At 43.9% G+C, this 20466-nt stretch overlaps 1 protein-coding gene across 1 annotated transcript in view; it reads left to right on the top strand.

Moving 5' to 3' along the window:
• Positions 1-20376, top strand: part of LOC309340919 (cilia- and flagella-associated protein 337-like) — a 31533-nt gene extending 11157 nt beyond the window's left edge. Inside the window, exons 10-30 of the mRNA XM_081860154.1 lie at positions 862-908; positions 2179-2296; positions 2413-2482; positions 3935-4178; positions 5178-5280; positions 5370-5521; positions 7393-7495; positions 8077-8183; positions 8318-8397; positions 8499-8553; positions 10678-10723; positions 11027-11086; positions 12419-12581; positions 14255-14350; positions 16127-16185; positions 16696-16837; positions 17661-17700; positions 17783-17871; positions 18630-18814; positions 19546-19646; positions 19738-20376. Of these exons, the coding sequence (XP_081716280.1) occupies positions 862-908; positions 2179-2296; positions 2413-2482; positions 3935-4178; positions 5178-5280; positions 5370-5521; positions 7393-7495; positions 8077-8183; positions 8318-8397; positions 8499-8553; positions 10678-10723; positions 11027-11086; positions 12419-12581; positions 14255-14350; positions 16127-16185; positions 16696-16837; positions 17661-17700; positions 17783-17871; positions 18630-18814; positions 19546-19646; positions 19738-19915 (2238 nt within the window). The 3' untranslated portion in view covers positions 19916-20376. The remainder of the gene's footprint in view (positions 1-861; positions 909-2178; positions 2297-2412; positions 2483-3934; positions 4179-5177; positions 5281-5369; positions 5522-7392; positions 7496-8076; positions 8184-8317; positions 8398-8498; positions 8554-10677; positions 10724-11026; positions 11087-12418; positions 12582-14254; positions 14351-16126; positions 16186-16695; positions 16838-17660; positions 17701-17782; positions 17872-18629; positions 18815-19545; positions 19647-19737) is intronic.
• The last annotated feature ends 90 nt before the right edge of the window (positions 20377-20466 follow it).

A 20466-nucleotide genomic window follows, 5' to 3' on the forward strand; every position in this document is an offset into this window, starting at 1 on the left:
CAGCTGCTGTTTAATTCCTCGGATTATGGAGTAGATATGTAGGGAAAGTACAAAAGATAGCAAGAGAACTCCAGAGGTTGTACAGTATTGGCTAGATGCAGCATGTATGGGAAAGTAGAGGACTTTCAGATAAGCAAGGTTGAACTATGGGAGATCCCTCTTGTACATAATTTTCTAATGGGAAATCTCCCTTGCAACCATGCCTGTGTCCATGTTGTTGTTTAGTCATTTAGTCGTGTCCGACTCTTCGTGACCCCATGGGCCAGAGCATGCCAGGCACTCCTGTCTTCCACTGCCTCCCGCAGTTTGGTCAAACTCATGCTGGTAGCTTCGAGAACACTGTCCAACCATCTCGTCCTCTGTCGTCCCCTTCTCCTTGTGCCCTCCATCTTTCCCCACATCAGGGTCTTTTCCAGGGAGTCTTCTCTTCTCATGAGGTGGCCAAAGTATTGGAGCCTCAGCTTCACGATCTGTCCTTCCAGTGAGCACTCAGGGCTGATTTCCTTCAGAATGGAGAGGTTTGATCTTCTTGCAGTCCATGGGACTCTCAAGAGTCTCCTCCAGCACCAGAATTGAAAAGCATCAATTCTTCGGTGATCAGCCTTCTTTATGGTCCAGCTCTCACTTCCATACATCACTACTAGGAAAACCATGGCTTTAACTATACGGCTTGTGTCCATAACTACATGCAAAGCAGGCAATCGGTACAGATTCCCTATCAATAAGAACAGCTGCTGAAAGATACTCATCCTATTAATCTCAGGGTTTTTGTCTTCAAAAACCTGAAAGCCACCCGATTGTCACCTTTCCTGCAGTTTGTTTTCAGCATGTTTCAAGTGTGCACCTTCTTTGTGATTGCAGGGCTGTGTCAATATCTTGCTCATCTGCTCTGTGGGAGAGGTCCTAAGGCAAGTATTTGAAAGTGTCTGTTGAGAACTAAAGTAGACATTTCGTTAATCATTCCACAAAAGGTGTGCTTCCAGTTGCCAACTTCCCTGAGCAACGGTAGCCACACACCTGGAAACAGAAAACAATTCCTAGAAGAGGCCCCGTTATCTTGGGAGGTTTGGAACTGCTATTGCTGTGTTTCTACAGTGGTGGCTGTTTAACACGGCTGATGCAGCTAGTAAGTTTGGATTCCTGAAACCAACTTTTCTGGGTACAGTAAGCAGTACACATTCAACTTGTGCGCATTCAGCTTTACGCATTTGGCAAAAAATGAATAAATGCATGAATGAATGAACAGGGGGTGGAAAGCAGGCAGGGTTCAGGGGAAAATGACTTTGTCAATCCCACCTCCCATTCAACCCAATGGGTTTTGATTACCTGGGTTTGCATATGTCTTGGTTTGCATACGTTTTGGATTACAAACACGTCAAACCCGGAAGTGCGTGTCCCAGTTTGCAACCTTTTTTTAGATTACAACCCATTTTATTTTATTTTTTGATTACGAACAAAAAAATTTTGGAGGCCCCACTGGCGAAAGCGCGTCTTGGGTTACAACCTGTTTTGGTTTACAAACGGACCTCCAGAACGGATTATGGTTGTAAACCAAGTTACCACTGTATATGTGATTTTGGCTTTAGGCATGGTCCCTGGAATGTAACCGCCGTATAAGTTGGTGGTTTGCTGTACAGGGCCTAAGCTCTTCTGCAATACACATGACCATGTGGCAACTCTAGTGCAGAGGAGCATTATTTCACTGCTTCCCTGTCTCTGCTCTGCTGCAGATAGAAATGCAAAACTAACAAAAGGTTAGGGTGGCATCTGGGAGGACATTTTCCAGCTGAACAGAAGGGGAAGAGGAGCATCTACTCTTCTTAACAAAGGGAGATAACTTGACTCAGTGTTTCAGTACTTAATTGGAAGGTCATGCAAGAACTCAGGGCTCTCTCTAGCCAGTTGTGCAGTGTCCTCTTCAGTCAATTATGAAGGTGCTGCAATTGGCTTTAGAGCCCACAGATGAGAAAGGTTAGGGACCTACGAGGTGAACTCTGAAACAACAAAACGCGCTGGGGCTCTGAGAGCTTCCACTAACGAACTCACAACATTTTGCAAATCACAAAACAAAGGTCAGGTGCTTCCTATGACGATAAATGGCCAAATTAGGAACCCGATAGCATGGACAAGCTTAATTATTTTTCTTTAATGTTATTAAGTTCTCTGAATATGTTTCAGAACGTGGAAAAAGCTGCCCAAATCAGAAAACCTTCCAAATATTAGCCTTGAGAATGCAGCTCTTTCTCCTAATATTACCTATATCCGTTGGAAAGTTCACGGAGACTGGGTTACTCAGGTAAACATTGTAAATTTGGGCCAAATACAATTATAAAACAATCTCAACAACACAACATTATTTAACCAATATTTTGTAGCATTTTGATAATGTATTTTTGTTTTCTGTCTTTTTAGCTGAAATACTATGATTCTCTTAAAGCAGTCATTTCTGCTTCAAGCCATGAGCCTACAGCCATAGTAATAGGTAATTATATTTCGGCTTTTGAATCCAGGAAGTTGTTCTTACATGTTTCCATTTGCTTGGCTTATATACAATTTCTTTTCCTTCCCATGTTACAGTGTTGTAGTCATGTTGCAAGTACCATCCATGTGATCAGTCAGGATGAAAAGTTTAGAGCAGGATGAGGAACCTCTGGCCTCCAGAGGTTTGATTTTCGATCTGATTTAATAGTTGTACTCTGCCTTTCAATTGTTGAGCTCAAAGCGGCTCACAATAATCACAGTAGTGTTAAAAAAGCAACAAGCATTGCAATCACAATAATATCAAACACACTAGTGTATAAATAAAGCAAACAACAATAAATTCATCCAAAAGAATTAAAAGTTGTGTGGCATATACCAACAGGGAAAGGTTTTGAGCTTCTTTTGGGAAAATCACAAAAATCCAGACATCTTGCCAATTTAGAAGTAATAGACATTTTGAGGGCCCAAAATTACCTAACTGGCTAGAGCAGACAGATCCAACAGGGCTCTGCTTATGTACTTCTAATGGCAGGTTCTACTTGTGGTAGATTCGCGGATGGCGCTGTGGGTTAAACCACAGAGTCTAGATCTTGCCGATCAGAAGGTTGGCGGTTTGAATCCCCAAGACAGGGTGAGCTCCCGTTGCTCGGTCCCTGCTCCTTCCAACCTAGCAGTTCGAAAGCATGTCAAAGTGCAAGTAGATAAACAGGTCCCCCTCTGGCGGGAAGGTAAACGGTGTTTCCGTGCACTGCTCTGGTTTGCCAGAAGCGGCTTAGTCATGCTGGCCACATGACCCAAAAGCTGTACGCCGGCTCCCTTGGCCAATAAAACGAGATGAGCACCACAACCCCAGAGTCAGCCATGACTGGACCTAATGGTCAGGGGTCCCTTTACCTTTACATTTACTTGTGGTAGATTCCACACAGCAGAAATATTCCCTTCAACATTTGGTTTTGGCATAGAGCTGTGATGTGTTGGGAAGTGAGAAAATGGAGGTAGGCAGATGTGCGGATTACATGATTGGATGTTGAGGCCTTTTGTGTCTTTTACTGTCATCTCCATTATGAAGGCAATTTCTCTTATCAGCAGTGCCTTTCAACCAGACCCCACACACCCCATTTCCTATAACTATCTGCCGATCTGAGCAGTGTGTGAAACCATCTTGCCCTGAGAGCAGTTTCTTGATGCCTAAATGGTCTTATCTGTCAGACCTGTCTGTAGAGTTCAGTGGTGACCACTGAAGACCATATTTACATGTTCTTTGCTTTTACCTAGAATGTGGGAAACCGTGCAGCTTCAAGCACTGCAAGAATCTCCCTCCTGTTTTCTTAAATGTTAAAATGGTCTGCATTTTCCAATCCCAAAATGTAAGACTGTTTATTGTGTATTATCAGTCGTGTCAAAGTCTACTTGAGGCCTGACGGTTGATTCAGAAACATTTGCCTTTCTACAGGTTGTGTTGTGGGAGCAACCAATGTTGAGCAAAAGATGAAGGAAATAAAAGAACACAGGAAAGATTCAAAGGCAAGGAAAGCACAGTTGGTCCTAGGATCTCCCTCCCATAGAGCTGAGGGGGATCAGATTGTTTTTCGAGTCCACAAAGGAGTGAAAACATTTGCACTTAGTAAAAAGAATAACCTTCTTGTAACTGGTGGGATGGATCGAATCATTCGGATGTGGAATCCCTATATGCCTGGGTAAGATTTTATTGCATTGATGCAGCTGTTCTTATAAGGTTTTGTTAAACTCTTTGTGCCATTAGTTATAAACTATTATCATTTAGAACAAATAGATTGCTGTGATTTGTCTTCTGAAATATTGCATAGATAAACCACAGCTAGATCAATAAACTCTTAATGAATCCTAGAGTTTCCTGGGACAAGGGATGGATTGCTAAGAACTGTAACTCTGTGAGGGGGTCTCCTAGCAACACTCAGCACTCCTTAACAAACTATACAGGGTGAGTTAGGAGGAGCCAGGACTTTTTAAAGCGGTATGATACTGCTTTAAATGTTTAATGCCTTTGTATTGACATCCAGGCCTGTCTGCCAGAGGGTTATTGACCGTTACGGTGATTGAATCCAACTGATGTCTTAACATTGCATGAAAATCTGAGGCAGGTAGAGTCAAGAACAAAAGAATCACAGGTCATGCCCACACGATACATGTAAAGCTCTCTTATACCACCTCAACAGTCAGGCCTTCCTGCAAAAGAATCCTGAGAACTGTAGTTGGTGAGTGTTCTGCCCACTCTCAGCACTCTTCACAAACTACAGTTCCCATTATTCTTTATTTTTTTGTTGGGGGGGGGGGCGAATCCCTGACTGTTGAAGTGGTTTAAGAATGCTTTAAATGTATGGTGTGTCCCCCCCTTCACCTCTTCACCCCCTTTTATTCCTAATGTAACCCTAATGTCTCAGCAAATGAAACTGACCTATGGAAAATGTAACTTGAAAAAATAGACATTGCGCATACCTGTGTAAACCATGAAAACTTTAATATATATATATTTTTTTAAAAACGTACCGTGTGGATGTGGCCACCCTGCGCTAGCTCATCCGTCTTTCTCACTTGGTACTACAATTCTCCCTCATTTGTATGTGTTTCAGTTACAGTAGGGCCAATGTTAATCCATCTCTTTTGTTTCATTATATGTTTGAAGCTACTCAGTCTTTAATGTTCTGGTCCAATTGCAGAAGGCCAACAGGTATGCTCAGAGGCCACATGGCCCCTGTCTTCTATGTCCACATATCTGAAGAGGATAAAATATTCTCCATGTCAACGGACAACACAGTGAAGGTCTGTCTCTGTTTTTTGCATGTGCTGAGTTACACTTGTCACGTCTTCAGTACTTTCTCTTTAGCGTGTCTCAATTATTTTTTTTGCAGATTTGGGATGTTGAGGACCAGACTTGCTTATTCACAGCCTGTTCAAAAAACAGTGGAATTAAAGGAGAGATTAGTGCCTGCCACTACATACAAGGCGTAAGATCGCTCTGCGTTGCCACGGATACACTGGCTATTCTCCATTTAAGACTACGGTAAAAGAAGAAAGCAAACAGACCACAACTCATGGTCTTAGAGCCAAACTATGTGTTTAAATGAGTGTTCATGGATATGTTTATTTTGGAGAAAAAAATGCCATTGAGTCCCCAATCTGGAAAGTGTTTCTAATCTGGATTGGGGTCCCTTGCCAGTTTTCTGCTGAAAATCAGCTCATGCTTGACTTAGAATAAAAGAATAATAGAATCTTAGAGTTGGAAGGGACCCTGAGGATCATCTAGTCCAGCCCCCTGCAATGCAGGAATCTCAGCTAAAGCATCCAGGACAGATGGCCATCCAAACTCTGCTTAAAAACCTCCAAGGAAGGAGAGTCCACCACTTCTTGTGGGAGTCTGTTCCACTGCTAAACAGTGCTTACTGTCACAAAGTTTCCCCAAATGTTTAGTAGGAATCTCCTTTCTTCCAACTTGAAGCCATTGGTTTGAGTCCCACCCTCCAGAGCAGGAGATGTTAGCAGTAAACCATGAATTTGGGGTGGGAGGGAGTAGCCAGGTAAAAAAATAATTTGACACCAGGAAACTAGTTTGAGGCCCATCCAAATTGGGGTCATTCTCTGAATTGGGAAAACTCTGTTTGCTTTTTCTCTAAAAGAAAAGCAGCATGATTACTCACGTTTGTTTAATCAGATGATGAACAACACATAGTACAGTGGTACCTCAGGTAAAAGACGCTTCAGGTTACAGACTCCGCTAACCCAGAAATAGTACCTCGGGTTAAGAACTTTGCTTCAGGAGGAGAACAGAAATCGCTCAGCAGCGGCGGGAGGCCCCATTAGCTAAAGTGGTATCTCAGGTTAAGAACAGTTTCAGGTTAAGAACGGACCTCCGGAACGAATTAAGTTCTTAACCTGAGGTACCACTATAGTTTGGCCCTTAAACATCTAAGATCTGTATTTATGCAGGGGTGTAGCTAGCTGCTCTGGCACCTGGAGCAGCGGGGGCAGGACAATCCGCCCACAGGGGCGCCACGACGATCCGTCCGGGGGGTGGCACGGTGAGCTGCCCACAGCATCTGCCTGGCAGACACAAGCCCTACGCTGCTATTTCGGGCAGCGTGGGGCCCTGAGCCACTCTGTCACTCCCAGGAGAGCCGTGTGCCTCGGGCGCGCTGCAAACCAGGCCCCGCAGCAAGTGCCATCCCCCGTGGCGTGCCATTTTGTCACCCCCTCAGGGATGACGCCCTGGGGTAGACCGCACCCCCTGCTTCCCTCTTCCTACGCCCCTGTATTTATGGGGAATGGAATACTAGAAACTGCTGCCAACAAGGGTTAATTTACAGAGATGAAAACATTACAAAACCACAAAATGTTAAATTCCATGTTTAATTCAAACCTTTTAAAATTTTCTTTTTGAAAATAATCTTGACGAGATCCCAGGGTGTTGTTGGACTGCAAAATATGGAGCACTGAGCTTAGGACTGGAAAAATGGAGAGAACTGACATTGACAGATCCTTCCGCCCCTAATCTTAATGCAAATTTTTATAATGGGCTAGTGCCTCAAGCCTTTTAAGTAGTCAACAGCACCCCTGCCAGCCCCAGATGAGGATATTTAGCTCAGCAGACACACCCCTGAACTTCAACTCCAGTATATTCACATCAGCTGTGCATACACACCTCCCTTGCTGTATAAGGAACAGGTGTCAGAACCTGATTTTTTCCAGGCTGGTTCTCACTTAACATTAAGCAGCAAGACTTAATTAAGAAAAAAACCTCCCCACATTTCCCACATACTGCAATTCTAAATCATTTCTGGAGAGGCTGCCATCCAGACAAGCCCCATACAGGTGTACTTACTGCTGTATTGATGGTTTGATCCTCACTTCTTTTGTTTTTTATTCTCCATAAGGAAGATTGCCTCCAGATCCTCACTTGGTTACTTCCCATAAGAAGCCAGTTTTGTGCTGCAAGTTCAACGAAGTGTTCAGGCATGTTGTGAGCTGCTGTGAAGGTTCTGTAAGTGAAATGATACTGTAAAATAGAACCAACTCCATGTATTTCCCAATGTGCCAATGCGTAGCTGTTCCATTTTGACACATGTGGTTGAGTTTTTTGCATTTGCTCTCTATGCATAAAAAGGTAAAGGGACCCCAGTCGCGGATGACTCTGGGGTTGCGGCGCTCATCTCACTTTATTGGCCGAGGGAGCAGGCGTACAGCTTCCGGGTCATGTGGCCAGCATGACTAAGCCACTTCTGGCGAACCAGAGCAGCACACGGAAACACCGTTTACCTTCCTGCCGGAGTGGTACCTATTTATCTACTTGCACTTTGACGTGCTTTTGAACTGCTAGGTTGGCAGGAGCAGGGACTGAGCAATGGGAGCTCACCCCGTCTTGGGGATTTGAACCGCCGACCTTCTGATCAGCAAGCCGTAGGCTCTGTGGTTTAACCCACAGCGCCACCCGTGTCCCATTTTCTATGCATAGAACTAGACTAATTTTTACTTCTCTTTCAAATGTGGGCCATTGAATCCTGACCATGGTGTTTATTCAGATGCTTTCCTATGTATGTATATATGTGTGTGTGTGTTTTTAAGGTTGTCAAGGTGTGGGATTTTGATAGCGGAAAGCACTTATTTGAATTTGGCAATGCTCATGGTGGTTCTGCAGTAACCTGCCTCACCTTCGATCCTAGCAGAAGGAGGTAAGTTTCTAAATACGCCTTTTTTGGGGAGGAACCCCCACTCTATATAAATTTTAGCTGTGTGTCCCCACCCCTGGCACACAAGTATCTATGCAGGTGGAATAAATGATGCATTTATTTCATTCACGCTCTAGACTAATCACAGGAGGACGAGATGGTTGTTTGAATGTATGGAATTACAATAATGGGCATTGCTTGCACACGTTGAAAAGAGGTAAGCAGCATGCTGACGCAAACGGCCAGAAAAGTGTTATGTCTGTAGAAAACTCATACGACTTGGATGTAGCAATGCTGCTGTGTTTTTCTTACCTGCAGAAGACAAAAGTGACGAAGTCTGTGACTGCACCTATGTGGAAGTCAACAAAAACAAGTAAGCAATGCAGACCATAACCAGATCTTGCCATTGAAGGGTGACATCTTAGGGAAGAGGTGGTTAATTTATTTATATTCAGGTGCATTTCTCTTCTCCATATGGCATTCTGAGATTCTGACATGTATCGTATCTTTGTCACCTAAATTGCTCCTCCCCTATGAGCGTTCCACAAAATAACCTTGCTGTAAGGATGAAATATACTCGGAGTCCTGTAGTGATTTCATGCTCTTTATTGCAGCTTGTAAGAAAGACAGTGATTGAATTGCCCGCCAAACCTCAGGCTTTTATATACATTATTTACACAATGAGTCCCGTCTGATTGGCTGATTCTGCTTCCCTTCTGGAGCCTGATTGGTCTTCTCCTGCAAGCCAATCCGTTGTTGCATTCTACGATCTTACCAGCCTAATAGGCTGATTAACGTCCTCCTGGAGCCTGATTGGTCTTTTCCTGCAAGCCAATCAGTTGTTGCATTCTAGGATCCTACTTGCCTATTGTTTTAGGATCCAAGCTTAGTACATAACAAAGGACTTCTTCGCCTTATATTGAGTGAGACCATTGATGGTGGCTCCTCTGCCTTTCAGGGTTGGCCTTTCCCACGTTCCTGCTACCTCAAATGCTTTTCAGTTTTTAGGCAAGGAATGCTAAGGGTTGAATGTGCAGCTTAGTCATGCTGGCCACATGACCCAAAAGCTGTACGCCGGCTCCCTCGGCCAATAAAGTGAGATGAACGCCGCAACCCCAGAATCGTCCACGACTGGACCTAACGGTCAGGGGTTCCTTTACCTTCACCTTCACCTTCACCTTTACCTTGCTAGTGGGTATATGCTATGCAACTGTAAAAAAAAAAAGTACTTCCAATTCCTATCCCATCCCAGAAGGATACCATGGTCACTGATATCAAAAGGTCCAGCAGAACCATCACGCTCCCCCTATCCAATTCTCAGCACAAATCATTCACCAAGGTGACCAAAGCTATCTCTGTCCCATAATCAGGCCTGAAATGGATCTAGATCCATCTATCTCCTCCAAAAAAACACACCTGGAGCTGAGATATTAGAAACTGGCCGATAATTATCCCATAATTCAGGATTCAGGTCTGGATTTTTCAATAGAGGCCTTGCAACTGCCTCCTTTAGGCATGCCTTACTCTAAGGAGCCACTGACCCTTCACTCACTTAGCCAGTCCCCCGCTGCCCCTTTTTTAAGAGCCAGGAAGGGCAAGGATTTAGTACACGTGTTATGTACTGAGTTGAATAGGATCCAAATGCAGCAGTCTGATTGGCCCTAGAACAATAGGATTCAGAATGCAGCAGTCTGATTGGCCTTAGAACAATAGGATTCAGAATGCAGCAGTCTGATTGGTCCACAGGAGCCACCCAATCCAGCTCCAGGTGGAAATGAATCCTCAACCTGATTGGCCTACAGGAGAATCCCGGAATTAGCCAATCACGTGGGGCCCATTGTGTAAATAATGTATATAAAGCAGACATTCTGGGGGAACTTCCATTCCTCCTCACCACTATGAGCTGAATAAAGAGCATGTAATCCACTCTCGACTCCCAGTATATTTCAACACATTTGGTAGCTCTCACTTTTTCAAGGATTCTGTCCACATCCTCATGTTAAAATATTTATGAACCAGACCTTTTCATGGGAAATATAATTTGGGGGAGGGGGGTGTCGTATAATGCATGCAGAAAGTCCCAGGTTCAACCCCAAACATCTCCGGGTAAGGCTCTCTGGGAGAGAGCCCAGCCCGAAAAAACCTGGGAAGCTGCTGCCAGTCAGTGCAGACAATACTAAGCTGCATGGACAAATGATCTGACTTTGTTTAAGGGAGTTTCCTCTGTTCCTGTGCCTTGAAACAGAACCTAACCAAATTGGGTTGTGCTATTTCTAGAATATGATCTAATTATATATGTAGGGTTGTCATATTCCCAAAAGTGAAAGTCACGACAAAGTTGAGCTTGGGGGGAGGGGGTGCTTTTTAAAAAGGTTTTTTTTTAAAAAAAAAGAAATCCAGGTTTTCCCGAACATTTTGCCGATTCAGCAAAAATCCGCCTGGACATATGGCAGCCCTAAATATACGTGTAACATTTGTTTGCTCACTCTTCTTCCAGGTACATCGTAGGTGTTGGATGGGATCGAAGGATAAACTTGTTTTATGTAAGTAGCAAAATTGCATATGAAAAGCATTTTGATACGGTATCACGATTCATTATTGAAATTTCACATTGTGCCAAAGCCCTGGGGTAGAAAATAGGTGGGGAAGATACTGAGCCTGGCCAATGGGATGGTAGAATTAAGGCCAAACTCTCTTTTTGCACATCTGGCTAACAACATTGGTGTCAGAGTCAAAAAGGGGAGGAACAAGCAGAAACAGACTTTTTGTCACAAACTTATAAAACACACATATATCCTTATGTTCACACATATGTATCTTTTTGTTTGGATGTATGTATGTTGCAGGATTCCACAGAAAACTTTCATCACTTTCAGAAACCTCAAGCCCACTGGCAGGATGATATAGTAAGATTCCTTCTTGGCCTTCTTCAAATCTAAATGATTTTTTTGTATACTTCGAAAACTCTTTATTGATGCTGAGCACATATATGGTGTTTGATATGTAGAATTTCATATAGGTGGTATGCAGTGCAGTCTAAAGCAGGTAGAGTTCTGTTCAGCTCACTGGAACTTAACCTCTGCCTTAGTAAGTCCAGAATGGCTGGGGAGGCCCGGCCAGATGGGCAGGGTATAAGTAAGTAAGTAAGTAAGTAAGTAAGTAAGTAAGTATTTATTTATTTATTTATTTATTTATTTATTTATTTATTTATGAATGATGCCTTTGAATAGTATGCATGGAGATATGCCAGATTATAAAACTGTAAGGACTCAGCTACATTAGTCAAAAACAGTGTTTTGAATGCATTATAAACATGCAACACCAGATGGAGCTGTAGAGTACAAAAATTTTCTATGCAATTTTATATAGTGGTTTTTCCCTTTTTTCTATGATTTATGACTTTTTATAGTGTTTTTCCCCCTGTGTGCAGATCCACTCTAAGACTAGCATTGGATGAACCAGACAATTTCAGTTTTTGTGCCTGGTTCTCTTTTTTCCAGCCTTTAAGTTCAGTTCTCCCCATTTCCTATCAGTTTGCATTAAAGAAAAAAAGTATGCATGAAAATTCAAATGTCTTTTGAATGCATTTCATTTAATATATGCATTTCTGTATGGAATTTTCTCTATAATATACACACATTTTTGCAAACAATTGCCTGTAACATAAAGCTTTTTAAACTTTATTTTCACTAATATCATCATTTTTTATGAGCACTTTCCCATTTGCATTGCAAAATCAGGAGACTTGCAAACTAGGAAGTATGCCTGTATTTTAGTTTGCACATCTGTTCGGGAAGTGCAAAATGATTTCTCTCACATCCCTAGTAGAGATCAAATGACTACTGTTGGTTTTTCTGTGAAGGAGGGCCCAATAAGGGGGATATTCTGTAGTTTACTATTTTCTGTGAATGTGCATGAGCTGCTGAGCTTCAGCAAATTCCTAGGGTATATTATGAGCTCAATATAACCCAGAAGTCCTGTACATTCTAAGGGGTAAAAGTTGGTCTGCTAAAAGTTTCTACCTTATCTTTTATGAAGACTTGTTCTCAATGGGGGGGGGGAATGGATATATAGCAGCAATATTGACATTTGAGGCTTTGTGGTTAACCACAGTTCAGTCTTATGTGGTGCCAGTTTGCAGGGCTTGAACTGCCCATTGATTGATACATGAAATACAGCTCCGAAGCGACAAGCACAAAGGACAACCAGCACTGTTTTTTTCACTCCCTCTCTCCCAGAACCGGGGACACAAAGAAGATATTTTGTGCATTGCTCAGTGCCCACCTACTCTCCTTGCAACCTCAAGTTATGATGGTGAAATTATTGTTTGGAATATGATCTCTGGTCACATATGTCATAAATTCCACACTTCGGTTGCCGCTGCCTCTGTTAGTACCAAACGTAAGTTTCACTTGTCTAAAAAAGATACTGCAGAAAACAGATTCGCCCTTTATCCAGGACTACTATGTCTGGATGAATCATTCTGTATGAATCATTGCCTGTGGAACTGAATAGACATGAAAAACATGGAAGTTGAAAGGTGAAGCCCATCCCAAGTTGTTTTACTGTATTGGCTAACAGGCCTGTTATGGTTGAGAGAGACACCAGTTTCTACCCCACAAGGATGTGACGTAGCCAGCTCAATATAATGACAGTTGCTGTTTTTTACAACTTTACACTTGTAATTCGTCAGCTCCCAATTTGCGGATGGGTGGGCAGGAAGTGACCCTGCATCTTCAGTTAAGGTCTGAAGTCTCTAATATAGTACTAGTCCCACACAGCCCCCCCTCCCTTGCAAATAGTATTGTGATTGTGAGCAGATGTCTTGGTATACAGCTCTTATTATCTTGAAATAAGGACTTTTAAACAACCATCCCTGTCCCATTTGTCATGCATATGTTATTTGAGTTGCTATAGTACAAACAACTGTTTGGTCTGTGGCAACTCTGCATGCATTCATAGGGTCAGGTTGAAAGCCATAAGGAAATAAACACTGCTACATTTCGGTGACGCCCCCTGGAGCCGATTTTGGGGGCATGCAAGGAGAGAAAGGGCAACTCCAGTTGTGTGAATGAAATGCAACTTGCATATTGTCAGATGCAACACTTAGATTATTATTTTTTTAGATTACATTTAGTTTTTAGTCAGTTGGCAGACTGAAAGCCTGACAAAACAGCCAGGTATTTACAGTGATACCTTGGGTTACATACGCTTCAGGTTACATACACTTCTGGTTACAGACTCCGCTAACCCACAAATATTACCTCGGGTTAAGAACTTTGCTTCAGGATGAGAACAGAAATCGTGCTCTGGTGGCGCGGCGGCAGCAGGAGGCCCCATTAGCTAAAGTAGTGCTTCCAGAATGAATTAAGTTCTTAACCTGAGGTACCACTGTACATTGCATTAGAAAGCTAACTGTGAGGGAGTGAGGCAGGCCTCCCTTGGAAGGGAATTCCAAAGTCTTGGCATGGCAACAGAGGAGGCCCAATCCCCCATCCCAGTTAACTGAAGGTGAGACAAAGAATTTTTATTCTTTGATTCGGCACTTAATAAATTTATACCATACGGACACAAAAATCTAGCAAGTCTTATACAGTGGTACCTCAGGTTACATAAGCTTCAGGTTACATACGCTTCAGGTTACAGACTCCGCTAACCCAGAAATAGTACCTCGGGTTAAGAACTTTGCTTCAGGATGAGAACAGAAATTGTTCTCTAGCGGCGCAGCGGTAGCAGGAGGCCCCATTAGCTAAAGTGGTGCTTCAGGTTAAGAACAGTTTCAGGTTAAGAACAGACCTCTAGAACGAATTAAGTACTTAACCCGAGGTACCACTGTATACATTTCAGAGTTCAACCTAGCAAAACACCTTTTATCTACTCAATAGTAAGAGGGGGTTTGGAATGAAGCATCTGAAATCCACGGGAGTGGAAATGTAAATGTAAACATCAGGAAAGTTAATGGCAGGAGTGCTTGCATGCAAATTGTGCCTTTTGACTGTAGCTTAATGAAAGTATTTGAATATTTAATGCTGTTTCCTTTAAAGGAGCAAGTCTTCTCTTTTTGCCCTCCCCAGCTGTCGATACAAGTGTTAGCCGCATAATCTTTCTAAAGACCCGGGCGGTGAAATTTGAATCGGCTGCAGCCTCGCTTGTTTCCAATGGGCCACAAGGTAAGATGGGTGAAATGTGGCTGGTGTTGTAGCCTACCAAAATTCTAGGCAACCAAACTAACCTAGTCAGTCAAAATCATCAAGGGGTTGGAGCAACTCCCCTATGGGGAAAGGGCTTGTGCAGCCTCCTGTACAAGTGCAAGCATATATGTCAGGGCTGCCTCTAGGTCCCAGCTCACAGAGGACCAACGCCAGGCTGATATTATGTACAAAAGTCTTTATTGAAGTATAGTTTCCATTTTAAAGCCAGAGCGTGCAACCCTACGTCTAGACTCTAGATCGGCGAAGTCCTATCTGAATCACTTCCCCTTCCGCACCAGTTTAAGATCCTAGCCCTGCTCCACCTTCTGCGCTGCTCTCTCCTCCTCTGGGTCCTCCTGCCCTCTGGGGCATTGCCCTTCCTGGACTCTTCCGACGCTGAGTCGCTTAGCTCCTCCCCTTGCCTCCGGCGTGCTTTAGGACCCGGTTCCCAATCCTCACTCTCTGCTGTCCCGCGCTCCTGTACATTTGAACTTGCTTCTCGCGCCAACCCAGTGACCTTTCTCCTAACCGTTACACTGCTTCTATCACTGCTTCCCTCTTCCGTGACACTGGCCGGATCTGACCTCCCCTCCGTTGTACGACTCTCCGAGGAAGGCGTGGTCAGCTCTGCCTCGTCTTCTCTCCCTGGTGGGGGAAGTACTGGTCCCGATGCCTGGGACCCTTCCCCCCCACTCTGCTCTGGTGGGGAAGCTGGTCCTGATCTCCAACTACTACTCTGGGAGTCCCTGCTCCCCCCTTGCTCCTGGGGCGTTCCCCTTGGGACCCCCCTACCCCTGGCCACTGGCGCTCCCTTCTGTGAATCTTCCGATTCGCTGGAGAGGCTTATGGAATCCCTCGGACCACTGTCTCCTCCTACACTGCCCTCTGATTCCTCGCCCTTGCTCTCCATTTCCCATCTTCCCTGTGCCTCTGCTCCTGAGCCCCTGACAATATAGAACAGGGGTGGGGGTCCTTTGGCCCTCCAGATGTGGCTCAACTGCAATTCCTGTCAGCCCCAGCGAGCATGGCCCATGGCCAGGGACGATGGGAGCTTTGGTTCAGCGACATCCGCAGGGCCAAAGGTTTGTCTGAACAACACTGCAGAAGCCCTTGCACATGCCTTTGCAGAGCAGGAAGTAATTGCCATGCTGATTTCTAAGGTAACAAAGTTGCGCATGCTGCTAGGGTCCTGAAGGAGGGGTACCTGCAAGAGATAAGAGGCCTGAGGCTTAGGGACAGTGGAGCAGGGGCCATGGAGGGCATAAGGTCTGGGCCTTGGCATCCTGCGCCTTTTAAACATTGTATAGGAGTGTGATCTACCAACTGGATTTTGTCATTACTGTTGTACTATCATGGAGTGCTGAATTTCAGGCATCGATTTCATTTACTACATTCTCCTGGTTTAGTCCTAATGCAACCAAGACTGACAGACTGGATTTCTTTCATCGTTATTTCCAGTTGGTGTAAATTGTTGGTCTCAAGAAAGTCACCAGAGATTCTCCCTGTGTCCCATAATCCAGTGGTCTCTCATTTGGAGAGCTGTTATGTAGGACCGCTTGTAATCATCATTACAAATCCCGCTGGTTACATGATGATTACTCAAATGTTAAGAGCCACTTCAAGCCACACGTTCAGTTATGTGAACTGGCCTTCAGACATTTCTGCTCTCATGAATGCTTTGTTGCCACAAAAGTATGCTTCTGCTTTGATACTGGCTTGGTACTGGTTTGTCCCCTGTTGTTACAAATTTTTCAGGCCATCTGTATTTCTGGAGCCTGCGCACTGGAGATCCACTTATAGCAACTTTTGCACCTGTAAGTTTCGCGGATGGAAAGTTGCCGAAATGTTTGCTGGGGTGGGGGTTCTGTGTTTAATTGCAGCAAAGGCTTAACATTCTCTGTTTGAATGTATTGTGAGCTGAAATGTTTGTGTGATATATGTAGCCCAAAGCCACAACCATGTTAGTTAATCACATATGACCCCATGTACAAACTGCAATTAACACCTGCTTCCCAGGTGGTGTAAATCAGGGGCAGCGATTTGGCAGCCCATGGGCTAGGTGTAACTCAAGGCTGGCTTGCTGCAATGCACTTTATGTGGGGCTGCCCTTGGGTGGCACAATTGTGGTGACTGTGGCTGATGGGAGTTGTAGTCCAAAACATCTGGAGGGTGCAAGGTTGGGGAAAGCTGTGCTAGATGATGATGACAACTTCAGGACACCTAGATTGTTCTGACATGGAGATTGAAGTTTTCCTCCCATTAGAATAGAGAAGTTATGTAACTGTGTTAACTAACAAGGTGTTTTGCATCAATGTGTGATCCAGTCAAGAGGGAAATCCTTGATTACCAGCATTGCCGCGACTGCTGATGATTCATATTTGTATGCTGCCGATGAGGATGGATACGTGTATGTCCATGACATCAAAGATTATGCTCTTCAGGATCCAGAACAAGAAGCACCAAAGTGTACGTCTACATGTACATTTTACTTCCAGTAGAGATGTTTAGCATCTTTGCTTTTGGGTTATAGATTGACAGCACAAATGCACATGTGTACTTAAAAGCAAGTCCAGTTGGACTCAGTGAGTTGCAACATCATTTAAGGTAAAGGAACCCCTGACCATTAGGTCCAGTCATGACCGACTCTGGGGTTGTGGCGCTCATCTCGTTTTATTGGCCGAGGGAGCTGGCGTACAGCTTTCGGGTCATGTGGCCAGCATGACTAAGCCGCTTCTGGCGAACCAGAGCAGCGCATGGAAACGCCGTTTACCTTCCTGCCGGAGCGGTACCTATTTATCTACTTGCACTTTGACGTGCTTTCGTACTGCTAGGTTGGCAGGAGCAGGGACCGAACAACAGGAGCTCACTCCGTCGCGGGGATTCGAACCGCCGACCTTCTGATCGGCAAGTCCTAGGCTCTGTGGTTTAACCCACAGCGCCACCTGTGTCCCTGCAATATCATTTACCTGGGAGTTAATCCAATTGAAATCAATGGTGTTTACTTCTGAGTAGACATGTATAGGATTGCCCTTCATGTGACTTCAAACACACCTCACTGTTTTTGTATGTTAGTACATACTGTAATGTCTGTTTTATCCATGAACTGAGGCTGGATCTAGAGACATCAAAAAAGTGTTTCAGAAAAACATGTTGTGAACTTCATAAAGGGAAAACACGTTGCCGAAGGACAGGACTCCACAGCTCCATCTGGTGACATGGTGTTATAACGCACATAAAACTCTTTTTCTTTACTAATGTAGCTGAGTTCTGTTCCTTTCTGTTGCCACAGATGTGAACCACTGGAGAGCTCATTTGAATCTGGTTCCATCGTAAGTATTGGCTTAACCTTTAACAAAAATAAGTTGTGCACATGGGTTTCTAACTGGTTGTCATTTCTGGCTTGACAAATAGGTTAGAAGTTATAGATGAAGAGAACATCCTGCTATCCTGTTCAACTGATCGTACTGTTCGGTTGTGGAGCCTGGATGGAGAATACATTGGTAAATGGCACATGCACAAAACACAAGGACCATATTACTCATTTAAGAGGAACTGACAGCTTTGTGTAGGAATGCAACCTAACATAGACGGTTGACACATTAACATTTACTAGGACTCCTGTGAGCACCCACTGCTGGTGTTTAAAGCTGTGCACATGCAAATCTAGCCGCATCTGCCCTGTAGTTTATTGAGAAATACTGCTGTTTGATATGTTTTCTCCTCAAACCAGCTTCTGTCTGATTTGAAAACTTAAGCCATATGTCCGTTGCAATTAAGCCAAGGTGTGTACATTTGAGACAGTAATAATAATAATAATATAAATAAATAAATAAATAAATAAATAAATAAATAAATAATTTATTATCTATATCCTGCCCATCTGGCTGGGTTTCCACAGCCACTCTGGGCAGCTTCCAACCGAATATTAAAAATAATACAGCATCAGACATTAAAAAGTTCCCATGACAGGACATGCACAGGTGACAGCTTCATGAATTAGAGTTTGGAAGGGATGCAGCTGCATCTCTGTGTGTGCATCACCGGAGAAGACCAAGGAGCTTGCAATAAAATAGAAATGGAAGCTACTGCTATTTGACCAACATCCTGTTTAAGAAATACAATGGCCCTGGGTTCATAAGTAATATTTCTTTTTAGAAATGCTCTCTGCAGCCTCAAGTTACTGAAGGAGCTACTTCCATCACATGCTGTTTCTTCAGTTACACTTGTTTAGGGGTTCCTTTCCTTTCTCTCCCCATAGGAACCTTTGGCCAAGCAGAACCTTGGGAAATTTGTACCCCATCCTCCTGGAAACATCCCATGGTTCCTTATGAAATCCTGATCGATCCTCAAAGTATGCCCATTCACCCTGTGCTAGAAGGCAAGCCCTCCGATTTGCATCTCACAGAGCAAGAGAGGAGAAGTCAGGATCCTGCCACACCTCAGGTTCGTAAGTCAACTGCAGTGGTGCAGTTAATAGGGGGAGGCCATGAACTACATCCTGCCCCCACCAGTTTCTTAGGTATGCCTTTGTCTGTGTTATGAAAGCACCGCTTGTCAATGCAAAATGAGCAAGATGAATCATTTTATTTTCCTGCATCTCCAGCAATTGTTTCTGTTAAGGTCCTGCTTTTTTCCTTTAAAGGGAGCAATCCTATGCTCCTTGGGATAGTTCTCTGGGCCCAGAGGATTTTGCAGATTTCCCTTTCTGGTGGCAGAGAGAGTGAGAGCGAGCAAAGAATTCTGGGAGCATATAAGGTACAGTAAGATTAGCACAAAGAACTCCTAAAGCAGCCACAAGCACACCTTGCCATTCAGTAGATGCTAAATGCACCTCTCTGGCCTATTAAAATTAATATGTAAATCCAGGAGGGAGGAAAAACCTGTTAGCTGTGTACCATGCTGAAAGAGCAACTTAAAAGGCAGATTTTGGCAATGAAATCTTGAGCAAAAGGAGAATGATCTAACAGTGTGCAAAGTACAGAATGGAAATGGCTGCCATCTGATTGGGTACCAGCCTTATGCCATCTGTTTCAGTATGGATTCTCCAACATAGCAGCTCCCAAAACTTCCATAGCGGAAGATTCAAGAGCAGCAGCATCACCGGCTTCTATTGCTATTCTAACAGCAGTTAAGGTGTATGAATAATGCAGTGGCTGTTCTTCTGCTTTCGGCAGGAAGCAGTCTCTAATCCCCGGCTCTCCCCGGCTCCAGTTACCAGCGAGGAAATCCAAGATGAAATTAGCAAGCGTCTTTATGCAAACACTTCAAGCAGGAGGTAAGCAGGAAGCCCAGGATGGCAAGTAAATTGACGGCATTTCCAAAGCGTTTTCTCTTCCCACCTGCAACTTCCTTTCCCCACCCCCTAGGTTGAAGCATGAGCGATCCAAGCTTTTAAACAGACGGGTTAGCCATGGGGGACCCAACACTTACCGCACAATCAACTATTATGAAATTGACAGTTTCCCGGGAAACTGTCGGAAGCCTGATTTGTCTGTTCTTGGTACAGACATTTTCAGTGCTAATTACAAAGGAGCAGCTGAGTAGCAAGAAACTGAGCCCGTCATTTGCCAAGTCACTGGAACCAAGGCCTGCTTAAAAGTCCTGGGGTAATTTCTTCTGTTGGACTATTCCCCACCCTTCAGCTAAACTTGCAAAGAATTTTCCTGACCACAATCCTCCTCTTTAAAGCTAACAGTGTTGCTGTTGACTCATCTCACGGATACGTATCTCTGCTCAAATGGACGACAAAAACATTGATAGCCCGTATGGCGCAAACTAGAGTTTAGCATGTATGTTTCACTTCTTTTTTACCGTGAGAGACTTAAAGGCACATGCTTAATTCTTCCACTGAAAACTGTTGGCTTTGGGTTCAAGTCATAATTTGGGTAGATGCATGGAAAATCAGTGAGACTTAAGTTAGACATGGCTAATTTACACTCTAGTGGTTTCCTACTTGAACTGGAAGCTACATCCAGTCCACTGAGCCGTAAATGTTTAATTTTTTATTCAGAAAGTATTTATGTGCTACTAACACTTAGTTTCCGAGACCAAGGCTATGGTAGAAACTGAGTAATACAACACACACAAAACCAACA

Source organism: Podarcis erhardii (genome assembly GCF_964252035.2).
Source record: "Podarcis erhardii genome assembly, chromosome: 4".
Classification (NCBI taxonomy): Eukaryota; Metazoa; Chordata; class Lepidosauria; order Squamata; family Lacertidae; genus Podarcis; species Podarcis erhardii.